At 37.7% G+C, this 17,351-nt stretch overlaps 2 protein-coding genes across 2 annotated transcripts; both read left to right on the top strand.

Annotated features, from left to right (window-relative positions):
• The first annotated feature begins 289 nt into the window (after window positions 1-289).
• LOC137200476 (prostamide/prostaglandin F synthase-like) lies at window positions 290-7,174 on the top strand. Its single transcript, XM_067615346.1, has 9 exons — window positions 290-497; window positions 688-781; window positions 953-1,006; window positions 1,358-1,403; window positions 1,509-1,636; window positions 3,337-3,451; window positions 6,099-6,221; window positions 6,310-6,447; window positions 6,779-7,174. Exons 1-9 carry the CDS (start codon window positions 389-391, stop codon window positions 6,884-6,886), a joined length of 915 nt encoding a protein of 304 aa, XP_067471447.1. The 5' UTR covers window positions 290-388; the 3' UTR covers window positions 6,887-7,174.
• A 2,047-nt stretch (window positions 7,175-9,221) lies between these two features.
• slc22a3 (solute carrier family 22 member 3) lies at window positions 9,222-17,311 on the top strand. Its single transcript, XM_067615338.1, has 11 exons — window positions 9,222-11,039; window positions 11,515-11,618; window positions 11,732-11,886; window positions 12,556-12,724; window positions 13,280-13,397; window positions 13,510-13,613; window positions 13,726-13,940; window positions 14,125-14,233; window positions 14,693-14,805; window positions 14,924-15,023; window positions 15,923-17,311. The coding sequence occupies exons 1-11, from the start codon at window positions 10,641-10,643 to the stop codon at window positions 15,969-15,971; spliced, it is 1,635 nt and encodes a 544-aa protein (XP_067471439.1). The 5' UTR covers window positions 9,222-10,640; the 3' UTR covers window positions 15,972-17,311.
• The last annotated feature ends 40 nt before the right edge of the window (window positions 17,312-17,351 follow it).

Genomic DNA, 17,351 nt, shown 5'->3' with positions numbered 1-17,351 from the left:
GAAGAAAATAATCGGCAAACTAATCGATATAAATAATCTTTAGTTGCAGCCCTAAATGCAACAATAGCATCTTTTCATTAGATCCTCTCTGCATAGTAAATACTCATGTTTTCAAGCGCTCTCAGTTTCTGACGCAGGCTTTCTGTTATAAATTTGTTGCCTCGGTGCCCAAGCCAAGATAACCCCGATGACATTATTGGAAAACTCCTCCAGAGCCAAACAAGACTTTACACAACTGTCTCTGCAGGCTGAGTAATACTTCATGTGTAAAATAGGTGGCGTTCCCCTTTAAACTGAGCTCTTTTGTCTCCACGTTTGTCCGGAGTGAACTCACTGTGGTGCACTGATAAGAAGTTGCATAAGAAGTTATAAGAGATTCAAACAGAAAATGGCTGAACAAGCACAACCGAATGCAGACTCTTGTGCGAAAGCTCTCACAGCTTTTGTTGGAAATGGAAAATCTCTGCTGGACCTCGCTGAGAAGGAGAGCAGGGAAGGTAGGCAGCATTTTGTGAGGCCAGACAAGTGCAAACAAAAATAGACATGCAGACAGCGTGTTCTGCAGTTGGCAAGCGATTTGTGGCCGCACCACAAGTGGGGCAGCAGGAGGCCTGTCAATCATTAGACATAAAGAATGAACCTAAACAGACTGTTACACACTAACTTCATGTGCTTTATCTCTCACAGTCTCTCTCCAGGAATTCATCAGGCAGAAAATCCGCATAGAGCAAAAACAGTCACTGCTGGGTCTGATTGAGGCTGGTGCAGCTTTGTACAAAAGGTTCTGAGCAGGATTTGAAAAGCCTGTAACTGAGGAAGCTTCTGCCAATTTTACTGCTGCTGTTAGAATATATTATTGTAAAAAGTATTTATGAGCTTCATAGCGCCACAGATTTAGCTTTGCAATCTTAGATATGTAGATGTTTACTTGTGTTTTTGTCTAATCTCACAGCCTGTCTGTTAAGAGGAAAAATGATATGGAGGATCTACTGCGGAAAAACACTCAGTAAGCAAAAATAAAACATAATTCTTCTTCCTGATGCATAAAGCAAGTCCTCGCTTCTACCTCCAAAACAAAGGTTCTGGGTACAAGTGGAGTTCTGATCAGTGCATTTGATTATTAGGCTCTGTTCACCCAAATATTGCAGATGAATAAAATAAAATAATACATTTTTATGTATATGGCCTTCAACTTAGTTCTGTAACTGATGTGAAGTAGTAAAAAGCTGCTGAGAAGGTCCTGATTGTGCAATAGCGAACCTCCATGTGCATTTATTCATATTATTCAGAAAATAACTCACAGTCCTTATAAACTGAAAAAAAAAACTCTATAAACTGTGTTGAATTTCATGTGCAGATGTGCTGCTCTGCAGGACGCTGTGCAGGACTTTCAACAGCTTGAGGTGAGTTATTGAAATACAAAACATATTCTTGAAAATATTCTCAACTCAAGCATCGTCTGAATGTTACTGCTTTTATTTTTACGGTGTGTGGCTGATGTAACACAGGTGCAGTGGGATGCCTTTCTCCAGCGTTTGGATGATGAGTTACAACTGAACGCTAAAACTCTGGATGGGCGGCTTCAGTCAAAGAGTATTTCACCTGATGTACCTCTCGTTGATGCCAGAACAGGAGAGTGAGTTTGATTCATTGGGTCATTCTTGTCAAATCAGACAGAATCCAGTAAAAGTGGTTGCAGCACCGTCTCAGATTTTGTTCAAAGTCTGTCTATAAAACATTTGGGTCCCAAAACTAAGGCCTGTAAAATATATGTATATATATTATATATATATTTTTTGGCCCTTGATATTTTTAAATTTTTACAACTCTCAAAAACACCTCACCTGGTAAGCCATGTTTGAGCATTAATATCTTGAAAAGTTTTATTCCTAGCCTCACTAAACTTTGTAGGATGGAAGACAAACATGTTCTCAATATGACTGAACCATTAAAAGTTTATACTGAATGGCTATTGATTTTCTATAAGGCCCTAGATTTGGAAAAAAGTGCAAAATTCTTAAATGAGAGTGATATTGAGGGTACTATAAACCCATATTTTTGCACCAATATGATATCAATCATTATTTTTTCTGTAAATACAATATTTTATTAATTTTGTGCCAATATTTGAGGTCTCCACCACCAATAGACATGAAGATATTATGAATAAAACAAGGTGTGGTAGCAGTATTTTGGTCATTTCCATTGGACAAAAATGGTATGTGGAGTAGCTAGTAGGAACACGAAAATGTACATGGAAATTGCTTTATGCATGTTCATTTAGTGTACAAAGTGCCAATGTCCTTCCATGTTCCTTTCATAGATAAATACACATAGTTAAAGGCTTTGTTTTAACTGTAGGAATAAAACATCCATAATGAAGAAGCAGGGTTTTCCCTTATCATCTGTACTCATGTGTCCCAGCCTCTGAAATATTGATTGGAGTAAAGAAATACATGTTTTCTGTGGGCTCATTTTACTGTAAGTCATTAATAAATAATTAATAAACACATCCAACTTTGGAAACACATTCAGATACTCCCACTGGAGCTTGAGAGGGGCATTTAGGATACCACTTATTCCTCCTTATACCAGAGATTTTATCAAAAACATTTAATTTATTTTCAATATCCAGGACCTTACCGGACACACACTTCCCATCTCAGATGCTCTCTATGCCAATGAACATACTGAAAACATGTTTATCCTTTATTTCTTACAATTTCTATGATACAGGAATTCTAATGTAATCCTGAAATGAGAGTTTTTATCTCTCAAATCTGTGTCTATTTCTGTATGAGGGAAAAACAGAAGGACATTGGCACTTTGTACACTTAATAATTGTACATCAAGCAAAATCCATGTACATTTTCATGTCCCTACTAGCTACCCCACATGCCATTTGGGTCCAATGAAAATGACCAAAATATTGCTACCACACCTTGTTTTATTCATAATATCTTCATGTGTATTGGTGGTAGAGACCTCAAATATTGGCACAAAATTAATAAAAGATTGTATTTGCAGAAAAAATAATGATTGATATCATATTGGTGCAAAAATGTGGGCTTGTAGTACCCTCAATATCACTCTCATTTGGGAATTTTGCACTTCTTTTCCAAATCTAGGGCCTTATAAAAATAAAATGGCATGCAGTAAAGACTTTTAATGGTTTTGGCAAACAGAAAACATGTTTGTCTTCCATCCTACAAAGTTTGGTGATGCTAGGAACAATACTTTTCAATACTTATCTGATTTGACACGGAATGACCCTTTTATTGTTTACGTACTCAATTAAAATATTATCTGTAAAAATATTGCTTGTATGTTTTGCAGAGCAGTGACATTACAGAAATATCTCGGGAAAGGTAAAAAGATTCTGCTGGTGTTAATCCGACAGTTCTCCTGTCTGCTCTGCCGTCTTCACCTTCAGGATTTGGAAAAGAATAAGGTAAACAGCACACAAATGCTGCAAAAACAATGTTCGCTAGCCTTTTGTTTTTCACCCTTTCAGACAGAAAATATGACGACCAACTGCAACCTTGGTCATGAACATATGAACATATTGTAAAATAAATAACAGAATTAATAGTTGTTCTCACTCTTTAAAAACATACCATATGTTATCCTCCATACTACAAAGTGAGTTTCACTTTCATGCTAGTAGGTCACTTTAGTCTTCTGACCAGGATCTACTGGCTTTCCCTCGTTCTCGGCTGAAAACTAAAGGTGATCGTGCCTTTGCAATTGTGGTTCCAACATTATGAAAATCTCTTCCTGTACATATATACGGTCTGCGGTCTCCATAGATGCTTTTAAAAAACAACTGAAGACCCATCTTTTTAAATTGGCTTTTGTATCACCTTGAGTTGTGTGTGATGTGAAATGATCGTTTTTTCTTGGGGTCACCTGTTGCCTGTGTTTTGCTTTTATGTTAACTTTAACTTGTGACATATGTTCTTATTGTTTCTATATTTCTATGGTCTTAATTTTAACTTTAATTCCTGTGAAACACTTTGTTATTTCTGTGAAAGGTACTACACTAAATAAACGTATTATTATTATTATTATTATTATTATTATTATTATTATTATTATTATTATTATTATTATCATTATTATTATTATTATTATCATTATTATTATTATTATTGTAAATATTCTTCAACTAACTAACTTGGTAGAAAACATCTACTGTACTGAGTGATTACAGATGTTCAGTATGTTGCTAACAGATAATGGAAAAGGTTATTCTATTGTTGATCTGGTTCAAATCTAACTAATCTGATCCGACATCAAACTATGGGACCTGTTATTGAATGTTTTCCTAAAAAAATACAGGTATTATTATTAGACTTGACTGTGCTGGCTTCTAACGTGTGTACACTGTGTATCACGGGTATGTTTGTAATTAATTGTTAAAACATGATGATGTGCACATGCCTGAGATGCAATATGTGTAGCTGATCTCATCTTTATGCTCTGCTTATTTGGGTTGTTTTCTGTTCTTTTTCTCTCCTAATTATAAAAATTTCATAACTGTCACAATTACGAATGTGCAACAATTCAAAATGCAGCGTTTGGAGCATTTTCCTTCAGTTACAACACATACTTGGAAGTTTAAGCAATATTCTCTTACAGGTTCATGATTACATGACTTCTGAGTAAATTATTACTCTTTAAACTGAACACAGAATGAACACAGTGAGTTTAGAGTTCAGCATAATCAGACCGAAGACTTGAAAGCTTCCAGTCATGCTTCCACATCTGGCTGCTGTCGTGGAAATTTTTGCACTCAAGAACACACAAAGACACGAGAGAGCATTTAAAATTGTTGCTTGTTAAAGCAGGTGTAGACACTGTACAATCCATCACACAATCAGTAACAATAATACAAATATCCAAATACAAAAATACAAAACGAAAATACAATTATCTTGTTTTTTTGGAGAGAAAGCATGTTGTTCAGCCGGCCCTTTCCCTAAATATTGCAAACCAGACAGCTTTATACCTCCAAAAAGGCAAAGTTAAAAACAGTCAGGTCCCTAAATGGACACTTCCACAAACTGTTACACCTTCTTACAAACAGATATGGTCATAGATGATCTAACAGAGACCTAACGGTCAATCCTTCAAATTTAGCTCGTCTAGTTACCTCATAAATAAATAACCACTTTTTTAAATCTCTCATACACTGCCAGAAAACTTCCTTTGAACTATTTGAAAATAGTCCAAAGTCGTCTTTGGAGGTAATAACTCTCACTCTAACATTGCTTGTGCACCGTCAGACATGATTATTTAAAATTGACATCACATCTGTGAATCTAGACAGTAGAGATGCACCGTTACCGATACTGATATCGGATTTTGGTCTGTGTAATGACCGGCTCGCGGGCCACAACAATAGAGGGAGACACACGCCAAACTCAGCAATAACAAACTGAAATTTATTAAAGTAAATAACAATAATGGGGTGTGGAAGTCAGTATCAGTGATGTTTGAAAGTGTATGAATGCGTTGAGGTGAATGTTGTCAGTGCAAAACCAAACCAAAAAGGGAAACACAACCACAGCTTGGTAAGAGGGGAAAGGATCAGAGGACTGGAATCAGGGCAGGCAGGCTTAAATAATCTCTGGGGCACTGGCCAGGTGTTCCCAGTTAGTACTCCATTGGCAACTCAGCTCCACCCATCAAAGGGCTTGCAACACAGACATAAACCAAAGGACCGAGGGCAACAGGCTCTGGGGCCGTCACAGCCCGATACCGACTCGGATATCATTATTTTATAAATAACAATTCAGTAAATTTATATCTACGTATTTATTTGTGGCATTTTGTTTTACAAAGTTAGGAGAGCAATGTTTAAATCAAGCCTGATGTTGCATTACACATAAAAGAATGATCCCAGTCTCTTCCACATAGCTTATTAGTTATTATGAAACACTGGTATCAGATCAGGACTCGGTATCAGCTGATACCCAAAGTCCAGTAGATCCCTACTAGTCGGTCTCTATTTTCATCCTCATTTCCATCCTTTATCTTGTGCTATAAAATACAATCTACCATATTTTACATTTAATGTTAACATTATGTTGCAGAGCTCCCTTGATGCACACTCAGTGGAGGTGGTGGTTGTCTCATTCGGCTGTCAGGAGGGAGCTTCACACTGGCTGCAGGAGACGAGCTGTCAGTTCGACATGCTGTTGGACGCTGAGAGAAAGGTCAGGGGTCAACATGAGGCGATGCTGCAGAAAACAAAGCTTTTTTTTTTCCTGATTAATAAATCAACTGTTATGTTCAATATTGCAGCTGTACGCCGCATTTGGTTTGGGAGCGTCTCTGAAGAAAGTGTTAAACTTCAGTAACATGCTGCGTTATGCTGAATACGTGGCGGACAATTATGAGTTTCCAAGAGGACTGGCATCGATTCAAGATGACATGTTTCAGGTAAGTTAAGTTAAGTATAAATCATCAGGTATTGATGTTCCTCCAGCTCCTCCAGTGAAACCTCTCCAACAGAGTGACTGATAATAACATCCAAAGAAATTGTAAATTTTGAGTGATTTTCACATAAAGTACACATTCAAAGTAAAATCTATAATTTGTGACTTTGATTTGGTAATTCTCCTTTTAGAAGTTGGGTTTTTATTTTGTTTCATGTGTTAAATGTTGCATGTTTTGAACCAATTATCATTTTTGTTTTTTTAATCTATACACAATAATAAAAAGGATATGAAGTTTTAGATACACAGTAATTCTCTGCTGATGTATTTTGCAGCTGGGGGGCGACTTTGTTTTGGACGAACATGGGAGGGTGCTGTTCTCTCACTGCTGTCAGAGTCCAATAGACCGACCCTCGGTGGAAGACATTTTATCTGCACAGTGAAGATTAAACTCCTTCATGCACAACATTGATTAATTACAGAGAATTAAACAGAAGTAACTAAACAGCAAGTTTAGGATAAGAGTGACTTTTAGACAGAGATGTAAACTGATTTATACTGAAGCGTTTGTTGGATTAAAAATATGAGAATCAAGTAAAACAGAAATACAACGTTTTGTTTTTGTTTTTCCATTGAATTAAATGTTATTGTACAATGAAGTAAGTCTTAATTTTGTAACAAAACTGTGATGAAACTAATTAACAACATGAATCTTCAATAAAGATGTGTGGCTGCTTGGACAACAAGTTGAACAATATTATGTTACGTGCTATATCTTTACATTTTATCAGTCACATATTTCTCATTGGTTTACACTGTAGACAAGCACAATGCAGTTTAGGTTAAGGTGATATAGTCATCAAGCTTCCTCTTATGTTCTCTTTTTGGCTGCCATTTATAAAGTTCAACGTGTGCACACAATAATGCACAAAAACGCCAAGCAATGAAATACAAAACCCTGCAACAAATCCTACCTTTGTGTATCTTATAAAAAGGTGTTGATAAAAAGGTACTGAGGCTGCAGTTTGGGGAGCAGGAGTTTCTACTATCATCCACCTAAACTAATCTGACAAAAGTGATGCAGCAGTGTTATGTCAGAAGTACCGACAGAAGAAGAAAACTGTGCTAATAGACTGTAAGATAAGATAGAGCTTTATTCATCCTGAAGGAATTTTTTTAGTTCCCAAGATGCTTGGTATACTTAGAAAAATATACTATCTGTAGAGTGTATATAGTAAAACAATGAAATAAAAAGAATAAAATAAAGGAAAGTGCAAAGACTGCATGGATTCAAGTGCAGGATACTGGTTCAGTGGTAATATAGTATAGTATATGCAACCAGTTAGGAGCTGCTTGTATTATATATGTCATTGCACTGCTTTATCCTCACTAAACATCTTTTATATTTATCTTTGAAGCACAGAAATGAGCAAAGTAACTTTGACAGAGTGGGTGAGAACAAACCATTTGTCCCCATTTCCACCATCATTGCCATATCGCTTACTAATTTAACTATGCTTGTTAATTGTTTGTTTTAGTCATAGTTCCATCATTAATCTGTAACTTGCAGACGCATACTATCCCAGGTTTGTTTGTTTTGTAAGCATACGTTATGTATGGTTACACTTCATATAACAGCAACATTTCTGGTTAAAGTAAAACACAGATAAGTATTGTTGAACCTGCAGTGTGGGACTCTTACATAGAAATGAACACTCATTACATCGTCTTTTACACAACGCTGATTAAGTCTATCACCGCCAAATAAATCTCTCTGTATTTCACAGTATATGGTGTTTTTAAATCTCACGTTGGGCGCGACATTCCTGTGCTGGGCAATTGGCTGTTAATCGCGCAGCTCTTCTAGACTTTCCAAATGTTATCTGTAACGACTCAGAACCCAAAAGCACGATATCAGAGACAGGAGCAGAGTCCAGTATACTTTAATCAGTTCAAAAAAAACGAGCAGGGTCATAAACCAGGCAGACAACTCCAAGGGACTTAGGCAATTCTCAAGACCGGGAAACAGGCAGGATCTAAGGTAACAGGTAAGCGAACAGGTAGGTATAGAAATGCTGGAAGGCTAGGCAAACACACTAGACAATCTGGCAAGGGGCATGTGAATATGGACCAGTATATATAGGGAATGACTGATGAGCCAAATGGGATCCAGGTGAGGAGATGGGTGGGGAAACTCAGGTGAGGGGAATGAGGTGATTGCAGGGCAGATGGGTGTGGTGTGTTGCAGGGTCTGCAATGACAGGACGTTGGCAGGTGAACAACATGAATAGTCACTAAGACAGTGAACCCGTGACATCATCGGACTGAATGGATCAAATTCTGATGGTGAAACGAGTGACGCTCAAAACAATTTATGCACTGTTTTACAGCAATAAAGGTAGTTTACGGCCAGTGGTGTACTGACCATTGGGCATACTGGGACAAATCCCAGTGGGCCATCAAATCATATCTGTTTTTACAGGCCCTCTCACAATCGACAATCACAGCCAAGCGCCCCCCCCCCCCCCTTTGCTCTCACTGCCAGAAGGGGGAGACAAACATCCTGCACTCCAGTTTTAAGTTTACTAATTGTTTATTGGTTTAGTTCTGTGTTCCATAAGTTAATCAATTTCTTTCTTTGCTACATACTACACCTACCATGTGTTCAAGATACAAAAACAGGTGGCACCCAATCACTTCCTGTTTTTATACACTGGGTGACATCATCAGAGATGTCACTGGATTAAACTAAGTATGGGGGGATTTATTTTACTCGGTTAAATGTTTGGTTTAGTATCTGTATGATTCGTACTTATTTCGGCTTGTGGTAAGGGTTATGCTGTGGATGTTTGTATGTCTAAACAACATTGACTGATACAAGTTATTATATGCCAGCTGGTATAAGAGAGGGGACACACACTCCTGCAATAAATGTGGTCCTGCCTAGTAGACTGGAGGTCTATTTGAGGGGAGAGAGCTGAAATTAGAGGATGAGTGCAGCTGTGTGAACGTGATCATGCCTTAGTTTGCGTTATCCTGAGTTAGGCCAATTAAATTTGATTTGCTTGTAATTATTTCTTTTTTTGAGACACTTGTCTTTTGTTACACTGGACTGAATGAATCAGATTTTACTCACTCAACAAGTCTGTCTCCTACCGCCTTCCTCGCCACTCTGGTCAGGCTTCCTCACAAGAATGCTGTTTCTAATGATGAAACTTCAGCATGTGATATTTTGAGCACCGGTCAGTCAGCAGTGACGTCATGCACTCATTTCGCGGTCTTGTTTTACAATCCGTGCACTACTTATGGTCAACCAAAGACAATAGACTGGTTGAATTTTTATCAGAAAACTGCACCACATAATACTTATCTAACTAGTTATGTGATAGATGTTTTTGGAAAAGGGGAACACTTACCTGTAACTTGGATTACGGTATATCCTCTTTCTTTGAAATGCTCCAGTTTTGGTTAATGTTTATGGTGACGTGACATTCGAACTACTGAGGGTCCCAAAGTGCAAATGTGTTCTTAACTTAAACTTTCTAAAGCTACTCTGTTCGTTACATTGAAATCTATAAAACAGAAAATGTGATTTATCAGATTCAATTTGATAAGGCAGTTTTTCTCAGAGAAAACTACTCTGAATTTAGACTAAAAAATCTGCTGCAAATGTAACAACATTTGTATTTGTTTTTGAGTTATGGAGGGTTAGGTATAGATATTATTATCTGCAATCATGGTCAGAAATTCACAAAAATGCCCTCAAAAATTCAGGAAATGCCTTTGAAAATTAGACAGGAGGAGCCAAAAAGAAAAAGAGGATGTGTACAGAGTGTTTCATAGCTGATGTATTAATTCAGTTCATTAAAGTAGCACATGATGAGACTGTGGAAAAAGACTGACAGGCAAAAAAAAAAAAGCATCTGAAGTGACAATTACTTTCCCTGGTTGGATAACGGATGGTGAGAGGTCAAAAGTCACAGTTTTCACGTGTAGTAGGGCCCATAAATCACAAGCACAGACAATGTGGTGACGTTGCATCTTCAAAAGCATGATAAGCTTGCTCATTTGCTAGAAAAGATGACCAGTAATTGAGACTGAAAGAGGGACTTTGATCAACTCTTGGGCCCCACTCAGCTCTTTAAAGACGTGTCTCTCAGACATTCTCAGTGTGGATCTGCTTCAACAGACACAGAGATGGCGAATGTGAACAAACTCATCGAGCACATAGGAGATTTTGGTCCTTTCCAGAAGAAAATCGTCACACTCGGGTCGTTGCCGTTGATAATTTTTGCTTTTGTACTAGTCGGAGTTGTTTTTTTAGGAAACGCTCCGGATCACTGGTGTCAGAGTCCTGGATCTGAGCACCTCCAGGAGGAATGTGGCTGGACGGAGGTTGAGGTACGGGAAGTCACGGTTCCCCGCTCCGAGCAGTCAGGATCCTTCAGCCGCTGTGAGCGGTTTGACGTGGATTGGAGCAAAAGCCAAAAAAAATGCATTGAATTTGATTGGCTGTTGACTTCTAATGTGACCAAGCTTGTGCCTTGTGACAGCAGATGGGTGTTTGATAAAAGCCACAGCACTATTGTTTCTGAGGTAGGTACATTTTCTTTCTACCAAGCAACATGAACAGTGTTAGAAATCTAAAATATGCACTTGCATAATTTCAAATATATCCACTTGCCATCACACTGTTAATTGATAATTTATCTGTGAATACATGTTTTCATTTGTTGCTTTTGCATTTGATTTGTGTCCCTCGACTGATTACTTATTAAGAAAATCAGTGTACCAGAACTCACATGTACTGTTTACTTGGATCGCTGCCCAACAGCCAGAAACAACACAGCAAACTGTTATCAGGAGCCAGTTCAGTGATTTTCTTTCCTCTAACAGAGAATTTATTTGTTACATTTTCATTGTAGAAAAAGTTTTCCACTACTTTTACATATTTTCCTTTAAATTCAGCTTCTTTTTCACATTTTCCTTAATTGTCACTATCCAACATCACATGAATAGTTCTGTTAATATTGGTTTTGGATCAAATCTCTTTAATTTTTTTCCCTCCCAGTTCTCATTGGTTTGTGGGAATTCCTGGCTCGCTGATCTGAATCAGGTTTTCCTGGCATTTGGATTTTTTATTGGAGCTTTTGTCACTGGCTACCTGGCCGACAGGTTCGTTATGCACCATTTAGTTTAAATAGTTTTCTCTTCATAATTTCCACTGACCTGCATTCAGATTTTGACTGAGTTTAAATAATAATCAATACTGCTGTGTCTTCTCACAGGTTTGGTAGAAAGCCATGTTTCATTGCATCGATGGTCGGCATCGGTATCTCAGGTGTCGGTGTCATGCTGTCGCCATGGTACCCGCTGCTACTCATGTTTCGATTTTTACAAGGGTTTTGTGGAAAGGGGGCGTGGACGGCCAGCTATGTGCTCGGTATGATCAAACAAACAGTTAAAAACATTTAAAAGACATTTTAAAAATGGCATTCAAATGGAATAATCCTCACAAAGTCACAAAGCTGGGATGTAACTGTCCTGAACTCTGAGTCTCATCATCTCGTTTGTTTGATTTGAAACGTGGGAGCTAAATATCTTCTAGAAAGCAACAAAGAAACAACAACAAAGTGCTCCGTCTAGAAAAACTTGGACTCACCAATGTTGTAAGCACACACTGCTTATTAAGTAAAGATGAGCTCTTTTCTCTTCACTGACATCATGCTGCAGGACTCATGGGTACTGAAGTGTTCTCGCCTCTCCTGCAGTATTAGATGGCAAAAACAGCTCAACTAGTCCTCTGAGCAGGTTCAAACAAAGGGAAAGATTTATGTGCAAATATGATTTAAAGCTACTAGATGATAATTTGTTGTATATAACCAAAAAAGAGTGTTATATGATTTTCAGGACAACTGGCATATTTAAAAAGTACACATTGCGCCACATGTCCAACGTATTTATTGATGTCAATGATACTGCCTGACATAGATAATATTTATGTAAAAAAATGTATCTTAAACTTCTATTTTCTGCCAATCATCTGTGTTTTGTCAAATACATGTGCAAGAGGTTAGTCTGTCTGCTAAAAGATATTATCTTTTTGATGCAGTGATTGAGTTCTTCGGATCAAACGACAGGAAATTTGTATCCATGGTGTGTCGGACTTTCTACTCCTTTGGCATGGTCATCATGCCCGGTCTGGCATATTTCCTGTCCTCCTGGAGGACTCTGCAACTGGTCATGAGTCTGCCCTGCTTCCTTTTCATCTTATACTACTGGTACTGTTATGCATTAACACACACAGTAAAACCAGACATATTATGAGTGGATACATTTAGACTAAGAGGTGTCTTATCAGCGAATACAGCACATGCAGAGAAATGTGACAAACTCATGTATGTAAATGTGTTGTAAGATTTGTGATGAAGATTTGTGCCACTAGCCAAGAAAAGAGGAGCTGTGAGTTTAATTTTCAGTCTCTGAAACCAAATATCATTTAAAAAAGATTTTCGAAAATGCTATTTTTTATTTGGTTTACCTTAAAAATTAAGATTTTTCAAAATTCAGTCATAATCATTTATTATATGACTTCTATTATCATAATAGAAATAGAGCCACTCAACAGGCCACAGTAATCTCCAAGAAAGCTACTTCCACTTGACACCAAATTTTCTTTAATTGGAACTGAAGTAAAATTTTATGCTAGTGGCACAAATCTTACACTTAACATCACGCCACTAAATGCACACAGCATAAATGGTTTGCATCATATACTGTATATCAGTCTTATTTTTAACTTCATGCTCAATAAAGAAGTGTGTCTGTTTTTAAAGGATTGTTCCTGAATCTCCGCGCTGGCTGTTCTCACAGAAAAGAGCTACGGAGGCCATGAGAATCGCTGCGAGTATCGCAAAAACCAACGGAAAATCTTTACCACAGAATTTTGCAGAAGTATGACAATATTTCTAAATACCGTGTGTCCCATTTACACCTTTATACCTCAGGAACTGTGATTAGCAGTGCAAATATAAATCTGATTTACCGTTCAATTATTGTTTTTCAGATAGTTCTTCTCGAGGAAAAGACAGAAGGAAATCCTGTATCCATTATGGATTTGTTTAAAACACCAAATATAAGGAGAAACACTCTAATTTTAATTTATGCCTGGTAAGTCAGTTGATGCAACTTCTACTTCTACTATAAAATTCATTGTTCTTGTAGGATGTGCTGGTGATTATTTAATTCAAAAACAAATTGATTTTCCTCCGCTCTTGTTCAGGTTTACGAGCACCGTCGTGTTTCAAGGTCTGGTCCTGCGGCTGGGGATCACAGGCGGCGACCTCTTTTTAAATTTCTTCATCTCGGCCGTGGTGGAGCTTCCCACTGGCCTCATCTTCTACCTCCTGGTCGACAGAGTCGGTCGACGCTCCCTCATGGCCATAACCAATTTCACTGGAGGCATCGCCTGCCTCATAGTCCCCTTTGTCTCCAACGGTAGGTCCAGCTGACGATGTGGCATTGACGAGATTTCTTAGAAGTAACTGAAAATACATTGTGATCATTTCTGAACAATTGTAGGTAGTTTAAGTTCTTGGTTGGTAGGGTTGGGGTGATAACTGATGAATCTACATTTTCATTGTGTTCTGTCTCCTTTCTTCCCTAAAAATCTTCCCTACAGATTTTGCCTGGTTGAAAAAATCGATTGCAATCATCGGAAGACTCGCTGTTGCCATTGGATTTGAGACTGTGAACTTTGCAAACACAGAGATGTATCCGACACCTCTTAGGTGTGAAACCAATGGATGTTGGTAGATATGGATTTGTTTATATACGTGCTTTGAAAGATGATGAACAAATTGGATTGGATGTGCACGTCAGACAAACAACAACATAACCAGATGAAGACATGAAAAGCTTTTTTACCTGTGCAAAATTTAAAGTTGAGAAAAGTGCTTTAAGAGAACCCAAAACTACTTATTGCAGCTGAAAAGACAGAAATGTTTTTGGATCATTTTAATGAACAAACTTCTACATCTTCCACCACTCAGACACACTGTTTTCTTTTCACTGGCACTAAAAAAACAACTTGATGATACAACTTGTGATCTCTAAGATATCATGTTACTCGCTACGTTTTTGTATTCTGGAAAGTTTGCCGACCTTTCATTATTTGATGCTTAGAAATACGCAGAAGTTCTGTATGTCTTTCTTGATTGTGGCTTGATTTCCTCTTTAATTTCTCACAGAAATTTGGGTTTGTCGGTGTGTTCATCAGCCAGTGACATCGGAGCGATTGTCGCCCCGTTCCTGCTCTACAGACTGGCCAGTATCTGGCAGGAGCTCCCTCTTTTTCTTTATGGTAATTATAAAAAGTTGTCTTCTACCTGTCACCGTGTTCTTGAAATGCATTTATCTTTCTAAAATGGCAAATCCAAAAATCAAGATATCCCTTAAAAAGTGTGTCATATTTGTTTAAGGTGTGATGTCGGTGCTGTACAGCGGATTGGTGACAATGTTGCCTGAGATGAGAGGAGTCGCCCTACCAGAGACCATAGAGGAAGTGGAGAATCTAAGAAGGTAAATTGATTTATTACATCCACCGGATAGCAGGTGACCAGCTTAAGCCAGTTGTAAGCGGCTTAGCATCACACAGTAATGAGTAAAAGCAATCGGCACAATTTGGCCACTTGGAGATGTTTTGGAGAGGTTCGGGGACACCAGTGACACCACAAACTAAAAACTCCCTAAATCCAGTAAGGTTAGGTCTAGAAGTCTGGAATTGACAGATTGACTGGTTGACAAGATGTAGAAGGTATGTGGTGATCTACATAGTTCTGACATAAAGCATGTCCTAGTTATTGTTATTCAAATATGACTCATTGTAGACGAGGACCAAAAACACTTTTTTTTGAGCCATATTTGAACTGATGTAATTTTGTTTAAATTTTAGCCACATGCTAAACAATTTCTAAAACTAAAATATGTTACCTTTCAAATGAAGCCTAATACATGCATTTTGACCTCACAGTTCTTCTGTTATAAGCTTTTCCATTTGGATATGCCAAATAGATGAAAATTCCCCAAAAAAGGGTGGATTTTAAGAGGCTACAATTACAAAGTTATCTATTTATGTAACTAACACTGTTTTCCAGAGCAGATTATTATGAACGCAGCAGTAGAGCAATGTAAATCCTTTATATTACAGTAAACCAACACTAAGCAAGATGACAGATAAAACTTCCTGTTTCCCTAAAATATTCGAGTATAATAGAAAAAGCAAAGACGCAGAAAAGTGTTTTTCTTGACAAGACTGCAGGTGTCAAAAGGGGGAAGATGGCAGGAAAGGTGCGAGAGAAGGTGACAGCGTGTGATATTTGAGAGGCAAGACTCTGCTTGTAAATCTAGATTTGAAGCAGAAAGGTTTAGAGTTGTATCCCTAATGTGCCTTTCTTGTGTCTTTTTGTGTTTTCTCACAGGAGGAAAGACAAGTCAAAGGATTCACAGGGAAACGGCTTGATTATATGACGGCAGACTGAGGAGCTAGAAGATTTCTGGATTATCCTCTACATGTCTGCTGTGTTTACAGTACATATAATGCAGGTGGGAGGTGTTAGGAAATTAAATGATTAAAGATTTCATGTCTTCACAACTTTATACCTCAACAAAGCTACTTCTCAGCAATCAAATGATGCTGATGTTATATTTAGATTGATGAAGATGTTACATCACTACACGCTTCGCATTCTTTAAGATGATGAAACCTAAAAGTCATTATAGAAATCTTTGATATTTGATCCCCTCAGTTTGTTTGTTGTGTTTTTTTGTCTTTTACTTGGCAGGAAATCTTAAAAACTTGTTTCGATGGTGGCGTCACCATTTGGCCATTCACAAAACACGTACATTTTGGCTTCCAAGTCCTTCTTTTTGTCTGGATTCCTCCGTTGATCCAAGACAAATACATCTGTACAGTCCACCATTATTTTCAACACTCGTCCTATAAATCCATCCAACCTTCGCCAAATTTGGTATAAATTTAGTCGAGCCCCCAAAAAGTATATTTGTTTTTAGCTACTGTTTTCCCAGTAGGTTTCCACATTATTGGCCTAGATGACAAATGGTGGTACATAGGTGGTACAGCGACATGCTGAATTTAAATGGCCATAAGTTAGTGGTCTGAATCACATACAGAGAGGATTCAACCAGACATTACAGCCACATCAGCCAATTTGATTCAAACTGGGGTGCAGATACAGTTTAAAAATGTCTGAGTATGTTTTTGTTTTATAAATAAATGTGTAACCTGAGTCCTCTCTACTTCTCAAATGCGAATAAACAGAATTATGATAGGATTTCGCCTTGTATTTGTTGCTTGAATTGATCATTGAAAATACTATGAGAGAATATGTTTTTCCTACTAACATCCAGACAACAATACCCATGATTGTTCTGCTTTTTTTTCCCTGTAAACTGTATATCTAATTGAGGGTTGTTTTTGTTAAGGCTTTTGTTCCATTGTAAGTTTACCCAGAACGCTTCGCAGCAGCCAACAAAAGCTGCCCCACATACACAGTGCTGACTGAATGAGAGGACCTGTAACCATACGTTGTGTTGAAAATCACTGGTATGCATGAGAAGTGGGATTCCCTCAAGTGTAAATATTTGTGTCACTGGCAAAAAAAAAAAAAGAGGATGGAAATATCTCATGGTGATGGTGAAAATGTCTCTGACACCCTGAGCATCACATGATGACTGTTGTAGGATGGTTGAAATGTATGAAAACCAGTTAAATGTATATGCTAGACATTAAAACATACAGTATATTGTTGCTCATGTACTGCTGTGATATCAAATAAAGAGAAAACTGGAGATTAAAATTGGCAGTGGACTATAAATATGGGAATGATA

This window comes from Thunnus thynnus, chromosome 16 (assembly GCF_963924715.1).
Source record: "Thunnus thynnus chromosome 16, fThuThy2.1, whole genome shotgun sequence".
NCBI classification, from domain to species: domain Eukaryota; kingdom Metazoa; phylum Chordata; class Actinopteri; order Scombriformes; family Scombridae; genus Thunnus; species Thunnus thynnus.
This window is presented reverse-complemented; position numbering and strand designations above follow the sequence as displayed.

Coding starts and splice junctions, on each gene's coding strand:
- LOC137200476 (XM_067615346.1), top strand. CDS start 389: ATGGCTGAACAAGCACAACCGAATGCAGACTCTTGTGCGAAAGCTCTC. Junction 1,404..1,508: donor AGGACTTTCAACAGCTTGAG/GTGAGTTATTGA, acceptor GATGTAACACAG/GTGCAGTGGGATGCCTTTCT. Junction 3,452..6,098: donor AGGATTTGGAAAAGAATAAG/GTAAACAGCACA, acceptor ATTATGTTGCAG/AGCTCCCTTGATGCACACTC.
- slc22a3 (XM_067615338.1), top strand. CDS start 10,641: ATGGCGAATGTGAACAAACTCATCGAGCACATAGGAGATTTTGGTCCT. Junction 12,725..13,279: donor CTTTTCATCTTATACTACTG/GTACTGTTATGC, acceptor CTGTTTTTAAAG/GATTGTTCCTGAATCTCCGC. Junction 13,614..13,725: donor CTAATTTTAATTTATGCCTG/GTAAGTCAGTTG, acceptor GCTCTTGTTCAG/GTTTACGAGCACCGTCGTGT.